Raw genomic sequence first — 23,195 nt, forward strand, 5'->3', positions numbered from 1 at the left:
TGTTCAGTAAACTTCAATTCTCAATTAAAAATGAAACATAACAAATTAACATTATGTTTTAAAATTCACTGAAATATCTGTAATGTCTACTATACTTAAATTTGGTATTCTGTTGAACCTTAACACTCAAATTACATTGATGAAGATTCCTAAAAAAAAGGAATGAAGATTTCATTAAATGAAGATTTCATTAAAAAAAAATATAGACTGAAGTTTCATCAGACCTAAAATTCACAGGCAATTAATTTTTAAGCAATATATCTATATTTAATTTGTTGAGATTTCAATCTACAGCAGAAGGATAACTGTAAGTTTAATGAATGAGTACACTGAATGAATATAAAGGGGAAATGCTTTTTCTCCTTATCTAAAGGGAGCAACATCACTTAAAAAAAATCTTTCAGCAAAGTGTGTTTCTTAAGATTAAAAGAATAAGATTGGCAAGAGTCTGTGCAAAGACCATAAAAGGAAAATATGTAATTTCCACTTAACTACACTATTGTGAATAAAGAAATTGTATATTTTTGTATCACTTTGCTAAAATTCTTCATAAGGAGTTTGAATTAAGTGCTATATGTTCTATTATACATTACCTATAAGATGGCATTTACAAACTATGTTAGAAAAAAAATGTAATTTCATGTGTAATGTGGCACTTTCCCCTCCATTATGATAGCTATCTCACTGTCACAGGAAGTAATATATTCGTTAGGTTCACTCAATCATTTCATTTGAGAATCACAGAATCACAGAATTTCTAGGTTGGAAGAAACCTCAAGATCATCGAGTCCAGCCTCTGACCTAACACCAACAAGTCCTCCACTAAACCATATCACTAAGCTCTACATCTAAACGTCTTTTAAAGACCTCCAGGGATGGTGACTCAACCACTTCCCTGGGCAGCCTGTTCCAATGCCTAACAACCCTTTCGGTAAAGAAGTTATAAAGAAATTTGATTGGAAATTGTTTACAAACTTTTAAAATGATTTATTAACCCAGATATTCAATTGTTCCAAGTCACTAGAGCTGAGCCGCATGAATAATCCTAGTATGTAAAAATAAAAATGATGTCTGAAAAAATTCCTGATGCTTGATTCTCCCAGAAATCTTCTGAATAACATGGAATAATCACAGACAGCCTACAAAATAATCATAGGCTATGTGCTGTTTTCCTTTTGCAAGAACTTCCAGTCTAACTTTATAAGTGGCTTCTATGTTAAAATAATAATAAAAGGCATTAAGTTATGGATTAATCGGAAATGAATTAGAAGAGTTGTATACCTTATATTTATTAATGGATATTTAGAAGATTTTCAATTTTCTCTTGTCACATTTATCCTGAGGACCTGATATTTTTCTCTCCTTCAACTCCTTAGTTTGTCACCAACTGCAAACATTATTCTGACACACAGTGGTGTAAAGTAAACAAAACCAGTATTCCTACTTATAAAAGATGGAGACTCCTAATTTTGGCCCATCCACTGTTTGACAGTGACAGTACAGTCAGGTCCTGTCAATACCGAGGGATACTGTTACACGCAGTTTTTCCATTTCATAGTGCAAACGATGTTATGTAATGAACCCATCTGTTGGGTCTCCACAGTTATTATCTTCTTTTTGCTGTCAACAGTCATTCACCAACTGTGTGTATGCCTTGATCCACAGTTAGAGAACCAAACAATAATATTCTGGGTCTGTTGCATTGTCTCAGCTGTGCCAATGCCTTAAGCTTCAGTTACCAGGAGGTAGATTAAAGTGGAGAATGTTCACTCATCAGCTCTCTTCTATAGGAAGGGAATCATACCTTGCTAACAAGTATTCCCTGTTATTACATGATACTGTTATACAAACACAACATCTAAGCTTTTATCTGCTGTACTTGGTTGAGCACCTGAACAGCTTTTAGATTACTGGAGAACAAATAGAAGAGGAAGGTTAAAAAATATCTTTGTAAACTGTTACGTATTCTCAACAGAAATTCCTGAAGTGTTTAAACTCAACTTCAGTCTTGCCAGCATTTAAAAGTAGTACCTTTACTACCTGCTACTACACGCTTCCAATTTACAGTGCTCATTCCCTTCCATATCACAACAATGTTTTTAATTTGTGTAGAAGTGGGATCATCAGATCTGTCCTAAAACTAAAAAGCATCTCTTTAGGTTCCTGCTTCATATTTATTAGATGACTGCAGACAGTTTTCCTGCACTTGGCCATGGGATCTTACCTCCTCTACTGTAAAATCTACCAGGAATCAATAAATATTGTTATGCTACTTTCAAGGCTAATACTAAATTTATTGTTTGCACATTTTACACATTCACCTTTTCATCCTAGCTTTGTCTGGGATTATTAGGTGAATATTAAAATGTGAGATAGGAGAAAAGTAAAGAAGCTTTTGAATGTTGAAATATCTCCATGTTTCAAATGGGGACAAGTCTCAGATCCCTGTCCATCTTTTGTTCTTCCAACAAAATTTGCAGAAATAATGACTTGCATTTCATAAACATCTCCCATTTCTCTTTGGACTACAATTGCTTTTTTTTCATGAGCCAAGTGAAATTTAGATTTGTCTGCCAAGGCACAGAAGAACTGTCTCTAACGGAATACTAGGTAAAATCTGAAGTTAGCACTAACCTCAACAGTCACTTCCATGATGATTATCTGTGATAAAAACTACAAATACCAAAAAATGAGTAAGCACAGATGGTCTGTAAAATGGTTTCTGTATTCAGAAAAATACCAAACAGTGATGCTTATGCTGCAAATCAATCATTACTTATATTTCGGTACAAGCACAGTAATAAACTTATCCATCCATCACAGTCACCTGAATGGCTGAAATAGCAAAGAAACTAGAGTTATCTTCTGCTTTCCACACTGATATTCTGGTCAGCATACAGATATTTTCACAGAAAACACACACAGACACACACACAAAATAAACACACACACACACACACAAACAAACAAAGAAAAACACCGACAACCTAGTTTATAGTCAATGGTAGATCAAACTAAAAATTAAGTTTCCTTGCTGAATGGTGTGATAGGTTCACTTTTATAATTCTTTAACATTGGTGGGAACCAAAGTGATTTTGTTTAGGCTAAAAAACTATCATCTATTTACTATCTGTCACTAATTACCCCTCAAAGAGAACTGTTGCTTGCAAGAATGCTTTAAGCTGTCATTTTACTTACACAAAGAAATTAAACCTGTCCCGCAAAACAAAGAATCTCTTGTTGTTGTTCTTTTTTGTTGTTGTTTAATTAAATTAATTTATAGTGAATGTTGTTTAATAAATTAATTTATAGTGAATTATCCGAAGAAGTTTTGTTTCCTTACTCTTTTCATTATCTTGTGCAAATCTATGTTTTCCTGTTTTAAAAGGGGGAGGGAAGGATCATGAAAACCAAGCTCAGTTCCTCTCTTCACAGAGGCAATGACAGAACTCTGATTTGATGAAGCAACTATCAAAGACCTGAGGAATGAAAAGAAAAGCATCTCTTTTCTATGCTACTAGAGGTGAAACTGTATCAAGTCTAAAGTACGATGATTTTCTTTTTTAATGAGAAAAATACTGTGCAGATGACAGCTTATTTCAAAATATCAGATATGCCGTAATGGTCTCCTCCAAAGCTGCCAGTTCTGAAGTGAAATTTAATACCTACCCAGTCATCTCATACAATTTTCCTTATCTTTTGATTTTAATTTTTTTTAACTTTTCCATTTACCTGTGCTGATAAAAAAAAAAAAAAAAAAAAAGAATATACATTTTAAAAGTGCCTGGAGTGAAGGGATCTGAGACAGAAGTACGGCTTCAGGGGAAGCAAGGATGTGAGAGCAGCTAATCTCTATTCCGTCACTCCTTCGGTTCAGTGTTGGGCACAAACATAACTTTGGGCCAGCCCAGGCAACCTGTATATAGCCAATGAATGCACACTGCAGCTCTCTTTGGTGATGACTCTGACCACAAGGTGGTAAGTCAAGTGTCAATAACCTACTTTTGTGTGATTTACTTTTTTTCCCAGCAATGCCTATTAGGTTTGAATCTCAGGAACACATGGTTTCCCATGGCACATGTTTCATCTCACCCTATTGATCCTGCAATACAGAAACATTGCATAATGCTAAATTCAGCACATGCTACAATGTATTCAGCTAAATCCGCATGCTTAATTGATTAGCATCTTGCACACATGAAATCCAGTTACTTCAAGAAGCAATTTGAAACAGTAATTAAGAAAAGGAATACAGAAAAAGGAATAATTAGGTCAAAATTATATTACATTATATCTATTGTTAAATAGCTGTAATAAAAAGAAAAAAAATAATGTTTTATTAGCACCGTAATTGTTACATCTGCTTGGTGTTGTGCCAACATCTGCGTTCCTAGCAGCACCAGTATGAGTAAGACAGAAACACTGACATATTACAGCTGCTGATCCTGGAAGTTCTGGCTCTGATAAGACTTATGGCTTGCCAGTTTTCTGTATTAATTACAGGAAAATGCCAATTCATCAGCAAGAACTTGCATGTAAATGGGTGCATTTCAAAGAAATTTGCATGGTAGTAAGTTTATCATGCATGGGAAGGTCTGTACAAAGCCAAAATGAGAGACAAAAGAGATTCTTTGGTGAACAAAGATGGTCCAGTTGCTCAGTTATAGGATGTACTGATTTTCTTGACTTCTGACCAGAGACCTGAAACTAATCTTCCCTCATTTCACAGCAGTGTCTTCATGATGAGAAGATGGCTTTTCTATGCTGGGCATCTCTGTGTCTCTTCTACATAATAAACACTTATCAAACTAGGAAAAGAGTGAGAAACTTCTCTTTTTCTTCATAGGGGTAGAAACAGAGATGTAGGAAGTCATATTTCACTTTGCTTTTCCAATACATTATAACGAATTATGCAGAAGCTAGGCAATGGGAAACTCAGCCAGAGATTCATGCTATGCAGACTCTGCTCTTGGGTAAGAAAACTGCACAGGGCCATGAGCTGTAATTAATCCACTTCGTTTAACACATAAGCACCTGAATAAGTGCTATCTGCAGCAATGAGTGTTTTGTTGTTGTTGTTGTTTGTTTGTTTGTTTTTAAGAACCTGCAGGAGCTTAGAGGAGACCATTGAACTTCTGTTCTGAACTCACAATTAATAAATACTATTACTTGATGATCTGGGGAGGGACCTTTTGTGTCTTTGTCGTCAGGGAGTCGAATGACAGGACAAGGAAAAATGACTTTAAAATAAAAGAGGATAAACTGACATTAGGAAGACATTCTTTTCTCTGAGTGTGATGAGGCTGTGGATGACCCATCCCTGAAGATGTTCAAGGCCAGGCTGGATGGGGCTTTGAGCAATTTGATCTGGTGGGAGGTGTCCATGCCCATAGGAGGGGGGTTGGAACTGGGTGATCTTTAAGGTCCCTTCCCAGTCAAACCATTCCATGATTTAAAAAAAAAAAAATAAGTTTTATAACTTTATTCAAGCAGATAAACTAACAATACTTGGGATATTTCTGGTTGTGAAGAAATAGTTCAGTGCATCAACCAGGCTAAGTCACATTCTTTAATCTCAATAAAGGCAAAGAAAAAAATCTTAATAATATTGGATTACTTCCCACATCTCTATGGTGATCTAACTCTGAAAGAAATTGTCACATTGTATTTCTGTGCTAATCATATTAACAGAAACACTCAGGAAAAGTGCTTTATTCAATATAGCTGGGTTCATCCAAAAGTACATTTTAAAAGCCTTAACTACTAAAGAGAAACAGTGGAAATTCTGTTAAATAACTCTTTTTCCCCTCATTTTGTAACATGTGCAATACAGAGAACTGTGGAAATGTGGTCAAAACATCTATAAGAGGCTATGAAAAAGTGTGGAAGTTTTGAAAAGCTAACAAAGAATTCTGAAAAATTACATGAAGAATGGAATTGCTTACATAAGCTATGGAATTGTTTATGGTACAAAACTTATATATCTTATAAAAAGACCTAAGGATTTTTTTATTTTTATTTTTTTAAAGGGGGGAGGGGTGAGATGGGCTTACAAGAAGATAGATTAAATATATATATATATATATATATATATATATATATACATTTCTTACCATCTTAAATATTTTTCAGAGAACTATCTTCAACATCAGAAATTTTAGCAGATTTTTGCTTGGTTTTAGGCTAGAATTAGATGGCCTTTTTTTTTTTTTTTTTTTTTTTTTTGTCATAGTTAGAAAAGCTATAGTACCACTGTGTGATAGACTCCAAGGCTATTTGTTTCATATGTGTGATTGATAATCTCAGTCCAGTGTTATGTTGAGCTACTACTCTAAATATCATTTTCAGTCTTCAAGTGACTCTGTGGTCTAGACCACTAAGTTTCATGCAATGGCCATGAAATAGTGGGAAAACTTTCCGAAGAGAATGGTAGTGCATCTCCTGTAAAGGAAGCATTATGCAGGCTGTCTGAAAAATACAGGTAACAAGCTGTTGTGAAAGAGAGAGAAAAAAAAAAAAGTTTTTAATTTCTATTTTGTTTCTAAGAGAATGTGAAAATAAAGCTAGAACTTTGAATATTTTAAGGACATGATAAAGGCAGTCATGAGAACAAAAAATCTACGTTGTCACCTGAAAATTAGTGTGTTAGAGATGTTTGACTAGATTTCTAAGCATGCCTGTATACATATATATAGTATTAAAATTGTTTTTATTTTTACTTATTTTAATTATTTTACTTGTGCCACGAAGTTCACTGACATGACTTATTTTCAGCAAATGCAGCATTAACAAAATGCAAGAATTATCAACTCTGAAGTTATCATTCTATTTATGTAAGTTTTCTACAGTTTTATTTTGTACAGTCTTCACATGAAATCGATATATTTTAAATCTACATAGATAATGAATTACAAATTACAATACTAAATGGGCTCCGTGATTCTAATTCTTGAGAACTACACAAACAGAATATTACTTAGGCTAAAGTTTCAGTGTTATCTTGCTATAAATAATTAACATATATAATAATAATCTGTAGTGGCCTAAGGATTTTAAGGGCTAGAGCAGCGAAACCAAGTATAAGCTTTTGTTTCCTTCCACATTTCATGTTCGATACTGACATTTTCTCAAATTGATGTCCAGCACAGTAGTCTTCTGTGCCACTCAGTAAAGTTGCATATAAAGTGATGTAAATGACAAAGTTAAAATCTGTTTTGAATGATTTGGAGCGTTTAGCCACGGTGCTAAGTAGAAAGCCAAGCCATTTTACTGAGGAATTCCCTTCAGTCACTGTGGATAGAAAGAAAAGTCATTTTCTCAGTCTGTGACAGGACTATTCCTGCTTCTGTTCATAACTGTACCGTATATTTAAATGTCACAGGCAGTGGGGTATACACCTAATGTTAATAGATGTGGCACAGAACAATGCTTTTGTTATTCAATTTTTTTTTTTTTTAATTAGTTTTCCTGCTTTGTCACATCATTCTATGCAATTACACCACTGCACCCTCCCTTGGGAAGCTGTCACTTCATTGGCATAAGTGGCACAGGATCCTTCAGAAGAGTGAAAGCTTTATTTTCCAGCCATAGCAAGTCTGACAGACAGTTTACATCAGGGCTCTATCTTTTCTAAACCCCACAAATCAGACAGTTTTTCTTGAGGGTTTTGAGGAAAAGGAGGACAGATGTTCTCTGCTGAAGGCAGAGACTGGGTTTGGGGAAAAAGAAAAAGGGGGAGTGGGGGTGGGGGAAGAAAGGGAATGTTTTGAATAATTTTTTTCCTGGGTTTGATGTAGGAGAGAAGATGATGTTTTCCTGCTGTCCTAAATCATTTCTGGCTCTGGCAGTGATTGACTGAGCTTACAGTGGCCAGCTCACACTGTTCTTCCCTATCTTTTCCTAAATCATGGGAATCACTCTACAGAGGAGGAAGCTGAGTTCTTAAATATTTTGAAAATAAAAATTTAAAACACAACTTTTTGGTAGTAAAGAATTATATTTTCTTTTGTTAAGTTACATGCAGTAGTGGTTTTATTGTGCCATTGTTTTTTATTCTATTACTCACTGATTTTTGTAGTTTTGTTCTAAAATCAATGGTCCAATATACCCCATTAGAGTTTTTAATCTCTTTTTCTCTTTTTATAGTTATTCTTTTACTTACATGCAGATTAATTTTTTTGTTCAGTAATGCTGTCTGAACAGTAAATGCTCTCTGTTTTACAGGTCCACTTGATGGAGCAGGGACTATCAGTTGCTATCACATCTCTTCTGCATATGCAACCCAGAATCTCACCACCTGACGACCGAGTTTGCTGGTGTCAAGTCAGTCTGACCACTGCATTGATAATTCTCACCTTGGATCTCTTCTGTTATCTTATTTGCACTATCCACTTACAGAAGCTGCTAGCACTCAAAGTAAGTGGGGATACCACAGATGGAAATAAAAGTCTCATCTCTGTCTCTTTGACCAAGAAAATGGACAACATGACAAATGCTTTCTGAATTTATTCCAGAGAAGGTACTGTCTGATTTGAGGCTTTATTCAGCAGATGAAGTATGCCCATCAATAAATCCTACACTATAGTCTCCTATGCTTATCACAGTTCCTCCTTAAAATACATCAAAAGACTCTCTCCCTGTGCACTCCTGTTCTGTTCTTCTGCCTCCTCATAACCCCACCCCTTTGGCTCCACGGCCCCTTTGGCTCCTGCTGCTTTCTGTTCCTTTTTTTTTTTTTTTTTTTTTTTTAACTTCTCATCATGCCATAGGTAAAAGTGAAAGATGCCTTCCTACTACTTCTGTTACAGTGATCAGAGTTCAGTTCCTGTTCTCTGGCTTGATTTGCCTTCATGTCAGCATTTTGGACTGTCTCTGGTAGTGTTGGTACTCCTGGCTGAGAAGTTTATTTCGTCAGATATCTCCTCAGGAGTTTAGCCCATGTTTATCTTCTGATGCTGCCCAAAGGAGGGCTGAAAAACTCCTGATACTCTGCATCAATAAAGACTTTTCTGCATGTGATCACCCTCCTCTTACTTATGTTCTCTGTAAATCAGAAGAAAAGAAAGACCTATATTAAAAAATAAATTAAAAAAAAATAAAAATAAAGGGTAGGGAAATGTCTTAATTAAGAGAACAGACTCCTATACATATACATATGTATTTGATAGCTACTATCAAATGTATAATAGAAAACAACCAAAGAACCAGTTGCCTTCACTTTTCTTTTAAAAATGTTCAATGGTTGTTTTTTTTATTTGTATGTTTGCTTTATTTCTGAAAGATTATAGTATTATTTTTACATGTTCATCAAATTCTGCAGTGAAGAAATACATTCAGCCAGCTCTGTCTATAACAAAGAGCAGTGCATAAATAAATATTTTTTCTATGAGACTTTACAGATGTTTACATGAAAATGACATTTTTATAACCCCAAACTATACAATGCTAGCTCAAAGCATTGGGGATTTTTATGAAGAGATCTGCTTTCATTGTGCTTTTAATAAATATTTAGCGTTTAGCTTGCAAAAATCTGCTGTAAAGGGTAAGTCTAGTGCATTTTATGAAAACACGGAGATAAAAACATTTTACTTTCATATTATTGATGAGTTTCTATTTTAATAGAGACTTGTCTCTTTTCAAATAGAAACTTCTTGAATTAGTGTTACAGTATTGTTTCAAGGTTACTAACTGCCTGGAAAAAATGATGATTTAGCACACAATACAATGCAAAAGACTGTTTAAAATGTTATTTTGCTGAGAACAGGTTTCAGTCCTACTGCTGTTCCATGAACCCCATGGCCTTTATAAATGTATACTGTACATCTTAGTTATAGAAATAACTATGTTTTCAAGGAAGACATGCTTTAATTACTTTTAATTAATAATTTTAATTAATTTTAATAAATTTTAATTTTAATTTTTTAAATAAATTTTTAATTATTATTTTTTTAATTACAATTAATATTGAGTACTATTTCCTTCTGCACGTGCAGGACACAAACACGATCAAACTAGTGTTATTGAGATAATTGTTGCTAGTTACATCTCCCCTGTGTGAATCGCAGAGTTGTCTCTTGTTAAAAGGTAATTTGTGTTACATTCTAACAGAGACTTTGAAAAAGATAAATTAGTTCATTTCTTTTTTCCTTTTAAAAGTAAAAAGAATATATATATATATATATATATATATATATATATAAAAGCTATGATAATTGCTGTGGGGAAAAAAAAAAAAAAAAAAAAGGATGTTTGTAAAATCCAGATTTAGAGTAACTGCACACCTTCACAGTTAATTTTATATAGTTGTCATGAGGATGGCTTAAATTGTAATGAGCTTGCCTGAGTTTTCATATGGAAAGCTGTTAGAAACCTAATCTATAATGCAAGGCAGCAGAACACTTTATAGGTAAATTACCCACAACACAGCAATAAATCAAAGGAATTCATGTCTGTCATTTTAGAAGCAGCGGGAGTCTATTATAGCTTGGCACAGGTACGTTGCAGCCGGATGGATAGCACTTGGCTTGCATGGGACATGCTACTAGGAGGAATCAGTTGCCTTTTTAAAGATACAAGGCAAAAATAACCAAAACAATTACCTGAACAAGACTGACTGTAACAAGAAACTGAACCACAATAACAAAGTACCAGAACAAAACAGGACAGCAGTCTGGTAAGAGTATTCTGATTTTTATTCTTCTCCTGAAGTCTTACCCTAGTCAGTTGCACATGAAAATACACAACATAATAATTTTGTCATTGCTGTATTGTTTAAGGTGAGTATCTTCTGATTTTTGTTTAGGGAGAGAGAGGGAATTGTTTTTGTCCTGTTTTCTCGTAATAATACGAGAAAACTATTGTTTTGCAGTTCAAAAGCAGGTAAGATCAAGGCCAAAATAAATATCACAACTATGAAAAAATTCATGTAATTATAAGAAATGAAAAATAATAAAATGAACAGAAAGAGCGAGCTAATGATGCTAATAAATGCCCTATCCTGATGTGACAAATATTTTCACATTCAACAAATAAGTCTCTCTCTGTGCAGTCCACACTAGCAGTTGAGCTCTAGAGGTTGCATTTACACCTTCCTTTAGATGTTAGAGGGTTGAATTCATGATGATGTAATTATGCATCAAGATATTTAAAAGAATGCACACAAGTAAAAGAATTAACACATTTATAAGTACAAGCATGTTGTTTAGAATTACAGTTGCACTCTTTGAAACCATCTCGATATTTTTTTCTGAACTGCACCCTTATGTTTCTTCTCTTTCAGATTATTTTGCAATTCTGCGCTATAGCAGAATATCTTTTAGATATTTAGATATTTAAAATATAGCAAATATCTTTTAATAACCCTCTACACTAAGAAATCTCAGCACCTTCTGCAAGTATCACAGAAGACAGGAATACTGTATCTGTTTAGCAGCTTGTCATTTGATGCTTGCAAAAACAGCAAAAGATGATAAAATGAGTCAGAAATAATCCAAAAGTCAAGACTTTCAGACCCTTTTCTAACTATAAGATCCCCTGGCCTTTGAAATAAAATAATAAAATCAATACTTATAACTACCAGAATTAAACCACAGATACTGGCTTAAGAAATGACTTTCATTTATTCCTTAATATTTAGAGAAAAAATACATTTTCTGCTTCTCAGTACTGTAATGACTATAATGCTTTTTTCACAGTCAATACTAGGTCCTGAAGGTCCGAGACTGTAGGAAAATTTAGCAACTCTTGTACCCAATCACTCATAACACACTTCAAAAATGGTTCACTATTTAAAATATTGCTCTGTGGCAGAGCTGAATAGGATATAAATCACTGCAAGTTAATGAGGTTTTTATAAAAATTGCAAACTATGGACTGATATTCAGTGACAAGATTTCACTTTAGTTTCTTCTTTTTTATTTTTATTGTGAGTAGATGTTACCTCAGCAGGAAGTGAACCATCCACCCTTTTCCAAAATAAGTAACTCTTACGTTAGTGTAGCACAACTGCACAGAATAGATAAAATTAATCTGCAAAATGGCTCACCTGCTCCTGTAATCTGAACATGACATTACCTATTGTTAAAATTATACTGTATAAGTGAAAATGTGCTATTGTTAAGTAAAGAGAAGGAACTGAGACCAATCACAGAACATTTTTGTGTTACCCTATTTTCAAGTTTTCTAAAAACCACTAGCAGCATCAGAAAAGCCTTTTTTTTTTTTTTTTTTTTGGAAATAAAAAAAAATATAATGTGTTCACCATGAAAAACTACTGAACTTGCAGATCAGTATTTCATGACAAACTTTGGTGATCAGATCGGACCCAAGAATTAGATGGTAAAACCCTGGTACTTCCTGTTTCACTGGGTGCCTAGAAATTCAAAGATTTTTATTCATGAATGGTATATATAGTATGTATCAGAAATTCTGCATTAACTGTTTCAGTACCTCATCTACCTGTGGACTACAGCAAAGACAGCCAGTAAAGCTGACAAAAAAGATTGTATATGTATATTTAGTTTAATTGAACATATACCAGAAGCTGGTACAAACCCAGTAAAACAGTGATGTGGTCCTCTGCTTGCTGTAGCTCATTCTGTCCTATGTGTTTGCACCACCTAATACCAGTACCATTTCCTGAAGTCCATCAGAAATCTGAAATTTTCTGCAGTAATCTTTAAGGGGGATATCTACAGATATCGAAGGTTTTACAGAAAAGTCTCCTAGCTTTATTAATGAGCATACTAAGAACATGCCTTATTGCACCTTGAGTTTAACTACAACATGCTTAACGCTTTAGAAAAAGTGGAAAATATGTCTTCTTTTCCTCATAAGAAAATGCAGAGGCATCACCAGCTGAGTGAGGGGTGACCAAATCTTAATCTACTCCATGGTACAGCCAGTTCATTGCTTTCAGCCCTGTGCACTACAGTAACTGCTCAGAGAAAGAAGCACAACTCTGCCCCAGCATTTATGTTGTTTTTCTGAGAAAAGATATTGTCCCAGCTATCAGCAGTGCCTGTGGGTTTTCTCACAACCAGTTGTAAATGTCCCTTGGAAAAGGTGGAGGATCTAAGCATGTTATTCCCCAGGGAGTCAAAGCCATTTGCCTTCAACCTCTGGGTGCAACAAATTTTCCATTCCTCTCTGCAAAGCAATGTGGTTTGAGCTGCTGAGGTGAGGTGAGGACACTCCTTTTACATTTCTTTCCACCTGCTGCTTCTCAGGCACAAGAAGCCTGGAGTGGGCAGCAGGGACACACTTCTGTTTGAAGCGCTCAGGCATGGGTCAGCTCTGAAACTGCCTTCACCTTTCCAGCACTGTCCTCTGCTCCTGCTACTGCTTGAGCAGGGGAGTCAGCATCATCTGTTCTGCTGGTTGCCTCAGGCAGGAAAGGTAGTCCCTCTTCCTTGCTTTTGGAGGAAGGAGCTCAGATGTGTCATGGCACAAGGTGTTTGAGTATGGGCTGCAGAAGGGGAAAATTGGAGGTACACCTCAGCCACTGATGCCACCAACCAGCCCAAGAGCTTGCCACTCTTTAAAGTACACATCAGGTGTGTCTCTCTCCATGCACTTCACCAAGAATTTAGATATCCAAACTGGTGCAGTGACAGGCAGACTCATAGAGCTGGTGAAAGGCATGATGCTGCACAATCTAAAGCTGTCCTCCTGTACTAACCCTGTTATTCATTTGTAAACATTTATATGGATACCTAAAAAGAAAATGAAAAATGAGAAATCTGTGCTTCAAATCATGATTGTGATGTCTATATAATCATGTCCATATAACAACACCCAAAACTAATTAGCAAGTTCCTTTTAAATTATCTTTATATGCAATTACTGCTTTTTCTCTCTAGAAAGTACTTTTAGGTCCTTTTCTCTCTTTGAACTAGACTGATTTTACCGAAATTGCTAAAAGACCATAAATTAAGAGATAAGATACAAGTAGAGTATAGGGTTAGAAGATGTCCTTTGGGGTATTTGAAGTCAATGTCAAGCTCAGAAATTTTTCATATCTGTAATAATGATTTAACATATCTTCTCAAGATTAGGACAGCATTCAGTATATTGAGAGAGACTTTTTATTATTATTATTATTATTATTATTATTATTTGCTATGATATTTTTATGGCCTTAGCAGAGGCAAACATCTTTTAGATATGGTGAATTCAGAGATTTTAGAAAATTTCAAATGACTTGTTACTTAAAATATGATTTCTGTTTACTACTGCATTCATCTCTAGCACACACCAAAGACTGGGAAGGGAAAGTGCTATGATAACATTGATTTAATCTGTCCTTTCATAAGGTAGAATGATTTGTCAGATTTTCTTATTGAAAAGAGAATAAGAAAATACAGGTGTAGCATACGTGGCTTGGACGTCTTTCTCCTCTGACATGCCTTGGTACTTCAGTCATTGAAATCAAGTTCTGACTTACATATGCACTCTGAGAGGTAATTTTTTTTTCTGAGAACAGTTCCATTCATTTCAGCAGAAGAATCTCTGAAGTTGTTCCTCAAATTGACCAGAATGTACCAATGTAGCCTTTTTTTTTTTTTTTTTCTTTTGGTAGCAATTCTTGGTATGTGATTTCATCTTCCACCTTCTACATTTGGTAGCTAATAATCACTTTCAATTTCCTCTGATAAACTATGTCTTTGGCTCACAACAATAAACATGTGGAGCAATATTTGCTTCACCATACTTTGATTTCTCTCAGCATGCAGTGCTTGGCACAGGTCAAGTTCTTAGCAGGTGCTCTTAGATAGTGTTTGACATATTTGGCTTAATGAAAACTCTCTCTTGTCTTCCTGTGTTTTTTTCTTCCATTATGAATTATGTCTGTTCTAGTTTTGCATGCCCTGACCTTTGGAAGGATCTGAATGAGGAAGATAAGGTGATCTCAGCAAATCTGTCACCTCTAGCTGCTTTCAGTGTAAGAACGACCAGAACTCTCCTTCCACTAGTTGGTTCAAATGTTGGATCTAATGTCATTTTAGCTAGAGGACAGGATATTCTAGCATGATGTTACTCAGACCTAAGAACAAGCTCTTTTGTCATATCTGTTATCATTCTATGTTGCCTAGCAACTTGTGGTAATTCCATTGCTTTCAGTATCTCTTAAAAAAGAAACAATGGGGACTAGAAACACATAATCCTACATATGTAAAACTAATAAAAATATTATTTTATCATTTCAACATACACACAAAAAAATATGAATAAGTCACTTTCTCTTATGTTTTTTCCAACTTTTGAAGTCCAAGAAAAAGGAGTAATACACTAGGTAAAAGTAGATATTACAGTATATTTATTAAAACCCTAAAATGTGGCTAGAGATTTGATTTACCTTTTTCTTGAGTCTCAGTTAAATGAAATGTAAGCTATTTTTATCTGCCTGTAATTTAAAAAATATGCTGACAAAACAGATAGCACAAACTAGTCCTTGAAATACCTATTTATCTAGAACAAAGTAAAAAAAAAAAAAAAAAAATATATATATATATATATATATAGTATTTACTTTAGTACTAGTTTTATAATTCTTAGGCTATAATCAAATATTTATTTCAAAATATGTTTTATTAAACTATGATAAAGCAATAGACAAGAACATACAATCATGTCAGCATATTTGTTATAGCTGATGATACACATATGATTTCAGTGCCTGAGAAGTCAGAGGAAAAGTTCTTTAGTTAAGGCATCATTTAACTCTAACGTGTAATAATTGGCATACAAATGGTTGCAAAAAGACAGAGAAATGCTTTCTAAAGCATATAAATATACAATTTCTGTCTCACTTCTTTCATTCCTTATTTTCTATGCCATGTCAGACTCATGCCTCTGCTGTCAGGATACAAATAAGCATGAAAAAAATGAAAAAGAATGAAAATGTCCAGAACTATGGGAGTGAAAAATACCATGTGTTTCTATGCTAATGTTTAATAAAGACTGCAGTCTGGGTTTATTTAACATATTTTAAATTATGAATACTTTTACACATGCTCTGTATTTCTGTAGCTCAAAACATTGTGATATCATGCTTCATCCAGAAGGCCTGAGTATAACGATTATGATGAGGTTCCAGGTGAATGGCGACATTTCTGCTGGTTTGATATATCTGTGTACATGTATATATGTGTATCTACTAACCTCTAATGAAACTGCAGTTATAATAGGCATGGAATTTTCTTCTTTAACCTTCCTATTATGCCTATTGTTAAGATACGTCTGTCCCATGGGTTCCTATAAATGTCTCATTTTGATAAATTGCTTCCCTTTCAGCAGGCAGAAGAGATCATGGTGAGCACCAACAAGACAGTTAGTGTGGGTTAAACCAGGAAAAGCCCTGTGACTGAAATGGAAAAGGGAATTTCATGCATCCACTGACAGTACTGAAGTTTTTAGATTTGTCATGCTCACTCATCCTCTCCTTCTAAACCTGCTGTCTTCACTGCTATTTCAAGGTAACACTGGGATTTCTTGCTTGCAAACTTCTGTTTTAAACTGCTGTGAAATTAATGTATTAGCCACCAAATAATTTTTCTATTACTGGACTTTTAGCACATCCTTTATCTCTGCCTGTCTCTGATATATTGGCTCTGTTGTCTTGTTGCAGCTTGAACTGAACAAAACTGAATGTAAACTCTTCTACCATACACTGACCTTCTTTTCTCTTTCCGTGCCTATAGAGAAAACACCCTACTCCATTCTACTCACAGATCTTTTTTGGACTTTTCCATTTTTCTCACCCAGCAAACTCAGCCCATTCTTTTTCATCTTCAGCACATGCCAGGGTCACCCTCTCCTTTACTCACTCTTTGCCAGGTTTCTCACCCTAGTTTATATTACCTTACACTAGAATTTCTGCTCAGTTTGCCTTTCTGGACTTTCTTATGGACCCATGCCAAATAATACTGCTCAGGCCATGTTTCTTATTTGCTGATTTGAACACTCTGATTTCACTGCTTTGTTTAGCTGACCTCTCTCCTGGCATAACTTCTCCAGTTCCCCATTTTCTATACTATCTTACTTTGGTTTCTTTTAAGCATCTCAGTAATTCTATACATCCTTATTGTCGCTTGCTGAGGGATCTCCGTACTGATTCTGCTTCTTTCTTCCTTATGACGACATTCCTAGCCTCATCACCTGGTTTCATAGCTTCACTCACACTTGCCTCTGTCTTTTATTGCACAACTGGCAGTGCTAGTTAGTGCATCTTCGTGCTCATTCCTGACTCTGTACCTATTTACTTCTTTTTAATTCTAGTCTTATATATGAGGAAACTAACAAAGAATTGAACACTCTTTTTCTTCCTATTTTGTAAAGAACTCTTTTTCTTCCACTCTCTACTTTTCTATCCCATGACTACTGTTCCTTTTAGACCCTGGAGAGGTCTAAATAGATCATGGATTAAAGAGTAAACAGCATCATTACAATGCAAAGACTTACTTTTAGCATTTCCTTGAGGTAATTCCAAACATAACTAATTGATGAGGGACTGGTCCTCATTCAAAGGCCATTATTTTGATGTTGAAGTTTATCCCTAAACTGCAGTGGAAAGGAATAACAGGAAGTTGTATAGACGTATCTAAGTGACCAACCTCAGGGCCACCATTCAACTTACCTAGACTAAGTACTGATATGGTGTAGTACAAGAATACGATTAGCCCATGGTATTTCCTGAATTCCTTTGTGTTCAATAACCTTCACAGAAGGATTCAGATACTAGATCATTTTTTGTAAACTTGTAAGCCCTTTTCCACATTTAAAACATTTTTTTATACTACTTCAAAACTTACAAAAGTACATAAAAAGGAGTTACCTTTTCTTGATATTGTCGCCGTGAAGAATCCAGAGACTGAATGAGGGCAGTAGCATGACCAACAAACATGGCATAACATGTAGCCCCCACTATCATACTCAACATGGTTATCCAGAGGTCGGACATGCTGACAGGGGCACGAGCTCCATAACCAATGCAGAGCATATGGCTCATGGCTTTGAAGAGTGCGTATGAGTACTGTTTTCCCCAGGAATCATTCTGCAAGAAAAGAGACAGATGACTGAGCCAGCAAGCAGCTGAAATTACAAATATGTTTGTATATGAACAGTGGAATCACTGATTACTGGCTCTGAAAGAGTGGTCTAGTAATGTATCCTCTGTGCACAAGAAGGAATGTTCCTTCTAAATTAATTTTTAGATAAAATGTCAGAGATTCTGCCAGGCATTACTTAGCACAGTGATGTGAAATACATTTGACTATTTTAAACATGATTGTGTTCTCAAACTTGGGAGTTAACCTAATTACAAGGAGACTAAAGGTCAATTTTATTTTACAGTCCATGGCAGAAGGATTAGAAAGATCAGAGCATGAAGACTTATCAACCACAAGAAGGTGGCACTCTGTTTTAGTATATATGAAAATACTCCTAGGGCCCCATTTCTTTCTTTTCAGATTTGTTGATTTTAACATACAACCACATATAATCTTACCAGCTGTTTGGCTTCCTAAGGAGATTTAAAAAAACGTATTTGTTACATGCCTGTTTATCCTTTTTATTCCCATAATTTTTGTTTATACCAGCAGCACCTCAATTCAAAAGACCTCTGTTTATTTGGCAAACTGCAAACCTGTGTTCATAGCCACATGGCTCAAAAAAGATGAATTCCTGAGTCACAGAATCATAGAATCATAGAATGGAAGGTTAGTATCTTTAAGGTTGGAGGAGACCTTAAATATCATCTGATTTCAAAACCTCTGCTATGGACAGGAACACTTCCCCTGGACCAGGTTGCTCAAAGCCCCATCCAGCCTGGCCTTGATCCAGGGATGGGGCATCCACAGCTTCCGCGAGCAACATGTTCCAATGCCTCACCACCCTCAGAATAAATAATTTCTTCCTTATATCTAATCAAAACCTACCCTCTTTCAGTTTAAAGCCATTAATCATTCTACTATCGCTGCACTCTCTGACAAAGAGTCCCTCCCCAGCTTTCCTCTAGGACCCCTTTATGTACTGGAAGGCTGCTCTAAGGTCTCCATGGAGCTTTCTCTTCCCAGCTCCCTCAGCTGGTCTTCTTACGAGAGGTGCTCCAGCCCTCTGATCATCCTCCTGGCCCTCCTCTGGTCTCGTTCTAATACTTCCAGGTCCTTCTTGTGCTGGAGACCACAGAGCTTAATGCAGGACTCCATGTGGGGGTCTCACAAGTGCAGAGCAGAGGAGGAGCATCACCTCCGTTAACCTCCCTCAAGGTCATGCTTCTTTTAATGCAGACCAGGATACAGGTGCCTTTCAGGGCTGCAAATGCACATTGCTAGATCACATTGAGCTTTTCACCAATCAGTACCCTGAATTTCTTCTCCTGAAGGATATTCTCCATCTACTCATCACTCAGACTGTGTTTATATTTGGGAGTGCCCCAGAACAGGTGAACAAACTTCCACTTCACCTTTGTTGAAACTTCATGAGATTTGCATGAGTACTGTACTTCTGATACATAGCTACCTCTTCCAACTCTCTCTGGAGATTAGAAGACCTGACAGCTCCTTCACAGAATTTTGATATCTGTAGCTTTACAGATTATTATATACATATTGTTACAGACAGCCAAAGGGGGCATTCCCAGAGAATAGCAGACACTTTAACATGTTCAAAAAGCCTGAGGAGTCTTGGTTAGATTTTTCTGTTTTCCTTGCCAAAGGAATAAAATGAGAACTGTTTTATAGCTGTTGATCATCCATTGCCCAGGAAAACAAATTGTGCTTGGAGGCATGCAGAATACATGAAAAAACACAGTGTTTACCACAAGAAACTGAGAATAATTTCAGAAATGAAGTGAAGAAGGAAGAACTGAGATGACGTTAATAAGATTAGGCAGTTATCCAGTATTGTGTATAACATACAGGACCAAAAATAATAATTCTGTAAACAAGCAACCATCTAAACCAGTGGTAAAATTTCTATATAAAACTTACATATGAAATATCAATATCTGTGTCTCTCACTCGTGCAAGCTTTGTTGAAATTTTCTTTTGTTCTCAGAGATATACAGCTTGCTCTCTTAAGAGAGCCTGCTCTCTTGCCATCTTAAAAGCCATACTGATCTTATTTTTCATCTTTTCAAATGTGTTGTCTAGACACTTATGAGCTATAATAGCTGGTAATAGGAAATAAGCTAACCATTCTTTAACTGCAGATAACAAAAGTATCATGTATTTAGTAATATAATAATTTACAAATTAAAGGTCTCTCTACTTTTACATTTGTTTCTCTATATAAGTTAAAAGTTTTCATATTTGTGAAGTTTTCTCTCTTTACAAATGAAACTTCTGTGATGTAAATTCTGTTAAGCAATAGGTTTTCAATGTCTGTATGAAAAAAAAAAAAGAATTAGAGGAGTCATATTGTTGATCTTTGATGGGTTTCACTGAATAAAGTGGAAATCAGATTTTGTTGTTTTTGTTTTGGCGCTTTAACAAATGCTCAGAAGAGCATTTCCTCTCCATCTCCCATTTTGAAGGGCTTTACTTCTAGCTGATATCAATCTTTTTTGATACCATTATTTTTTGAAAGCCATACCAAACTCCTTAGCAGTTATAGATTTACATAGACTATACTGAGGAAAATAAACTACTTGCTGGGAAAATAAATAAATAAATAAGGCTACATGCAGCACTATTAAAAGCACGGTATTAAAGAGTCATAAAGATCTGAACATCTACAGTTCTTGCAGGGCTGTATGCAGCAGATCCTGGTCCTAAACTGTACATTTTAGCATAACTATAATAAATACTAAATTAAAAAAATGCTGATCTTGTCTATCTTGATCTTTTCTTTATCACAGTTGGTGTGATAAATCTCAAAGTTCTTTCAATAAAATTATATTTTTTACTTTTATTTATTTATTTATTTAAACCTAAAGCTTGTTGGTTTTATTTCTTGACTGAGATCCTTTTAAAGTCTGTTAATTAAAATGGTAAGTAAAATACCAATGTCTTTAAGAAAAAAAATGATAAAATGGAAATTTAGGAAATAGGCCTTCTACTAAATATGTAAGAGGTTGAAATGTGGTACATAAAATACCACTTGAGAAGAAGTACCATGAAGGAATGAAGCAGTTGCAGTGATAGAACAGCAATTAAATATGTGCAATAAAATAAACCATATATAACCATATATAACCATAAACCTACATATAAAAGCCAGAATAGGACCCAACAATTTAAACAGTCATGATTTCATCTGAATTCAGATAAGAAGTCAAGGCCATCTCAAACAGCGTTTTTTTTTAAATAATTAACATTGGACGTCACTGATAAGATTGTGATAGACTTTGTTATAGGCAAGGTATATTTCAGACATTTGTCATGGGATGGTCCAGAGGAACTGGCCCTCATCTGGGTAAAAAGGGCTTAGCAGAATGAAAAAAAGACATGGTGAAAATGTCTGGGAAAAATAAATAAATAAATAAATAAATAAATAAAATGTAAATTCAACTTGGATTTGTCTGAACATTTTGTTGTTGCAAATGCATGCCAATGTTTTTTGTTTGTTTGTTTGTTGTTTTTTTTTCTTAATAATCAGTCAGCTCTTGTAGAACCAGTCTCAAATGGTGGTCTTTTTAGTTTCTTTATTTTGTGTGCGTGTGTGTTTGTGTTTGTTTTTGTTTTGTTTTGTTTTGTTTTGTTTCTTAAAGATGATGCTGAAAAAATATCATTATGGAGGGTGCAAATTTCAGTACTGTTACTCATGTTGTTCACCAGTTTATCCAAAATATAGAAACCACTTAAAAAGAACACTGGTGCTAATGTCAATTCTAATTCTGTAATTCATGAATGCTAATACCAAAGTTACTAAATAAAAAACTATTTTCACTATTTATTTCACTATTTTTTCATTTATGTTGTATAACCTCGGGGTTTGGCAGGAACAGCTGTTTCAATGTCTAAGGTTGGAATTTTCCACCACCTGAATCAGGCTTCCTGCTCTTTGCTGTACAAAACTAAATCATAGTGACCACTTCTCTGCTACTAGCTTGCATGCATTTTTAGTAAGAAACATTTTTGCACTTAGATATTAAGGCAATTTTTACATTCACAGATAATATCTCTGAGTTAATAAAAAGCTATACTACAAAATAGACCAGTGTTTACAAATTCAGCTTTTTATTAAATGTTTCCCTAATTAAATGTTTCCCTAAATGGTAATATTTTGTTTTTAATGTATAGATTAAGGAAAAAAAATATTTTCAACCACTCAGTAAAAAAGGGTATTTAATTTCTTAGTTGACAATGGGCTGATCACTGGTTCCAGATTAGCAGTAATCGGTTTAAAATATTTTAAATGAAATAACATTAATTTGGAAAAACTATTAAAGACTATAATTGTGAAATATACCAAAGCTGTTTATCCAAGGATTGATTACATAACCTAGCTTGATAACATTGGGAAATCTTCACAATTGTGGAAACCATGATAACTGATCATTTGTAATTTTTGTAGGTATATACATTAACTTAGCAGATATCCTAAAATATATATTCATCCCTGAGAACTCCTGATTTTAAAGATCTGTTTCCAAGCCTCTTTCTGCACCTTTGTCTCATAATTTCAAATCTTCTATGGATATCTTTCTATAATATTAACTTTTCAGCTTGTAAGAAAGGTCATGGCATTAGAAGATGCCTTTATCTAAGATTTCTAAAATAAAAGGCAAATTATTTTACTCAGTGGATTAAAAAACAGCTTTCTATTTTACTGGAAACTATGGAGATTTTCATGAGAAGATTTTATTGTCATCAGGCAAATCAATTCCATGCCCACATTGTAGCCATTCCCTTAGGCACAGCTTATCTTACCTCAGCTATATATTGAGATATAAATTGGTTTAGAAATCTCATAGCAAATAGACTATTGCACAGACAGTGTTGTTTTCCAAATTTTTGTCTCAGTTCCTTTCTCCTTTCACATCACGGATACTGTATGTATCACAGAAACTGTGTGTGTCTCAGTTTGCAGGGGGGTGCTTTATAATTGTGTAGCAAAGATTGACTTAGGCATTAAGTGAAATGATTCCTACAGTGATCCTGGACTCAGAATTCTAATTGTCCCCCCCAAAGCCACAGTATGAATGGAGAAGTAACATGTCCATAACCCAAAGAGCTTGCCTTGTAGACAGTAAT

The 23,195-nt window shown here is 34.9% G+C and overlaps 1 protein-coding gene across 1 annotated transcript in view; it reads right to left on the reverse strand.

The window, feature by feature from the left end:
• The window catches only part of HCN1 (hyperpolarization activated cyclic nucleotide gated potassium channel 1), a 206,428-nt gene that overhangs the window by 55,244 nt on the left and 127,989 nt on the right, over positions 1–23,195 (reverse strand). The window contains exon 4 of the mRNA XM_032206396.1: positions 17,834–18,052. Within this exon, the coding sequence (XP_032062287.1) occupies positions 17,834–18,052 (219 nt within the window). The remainder of the gene's footprint in view (positions 1–17,833; positions 18,053–23,195) is intronic.

Source organism: Aythya fuligula, chromosome Z, assembly GCF_009819795.1.
Source record: "Aythya fuligula isolate bAytFul2 chromosome Z, bAytFul2.pri, whole genome shotgun sequence".
In the NCBI taxonomy this organism is placed as follows: Eukaryota; Metazoa; Chordata; class Aves; order Anseriformes; family Anatidae; genus Aythya; species Aythya fuligula.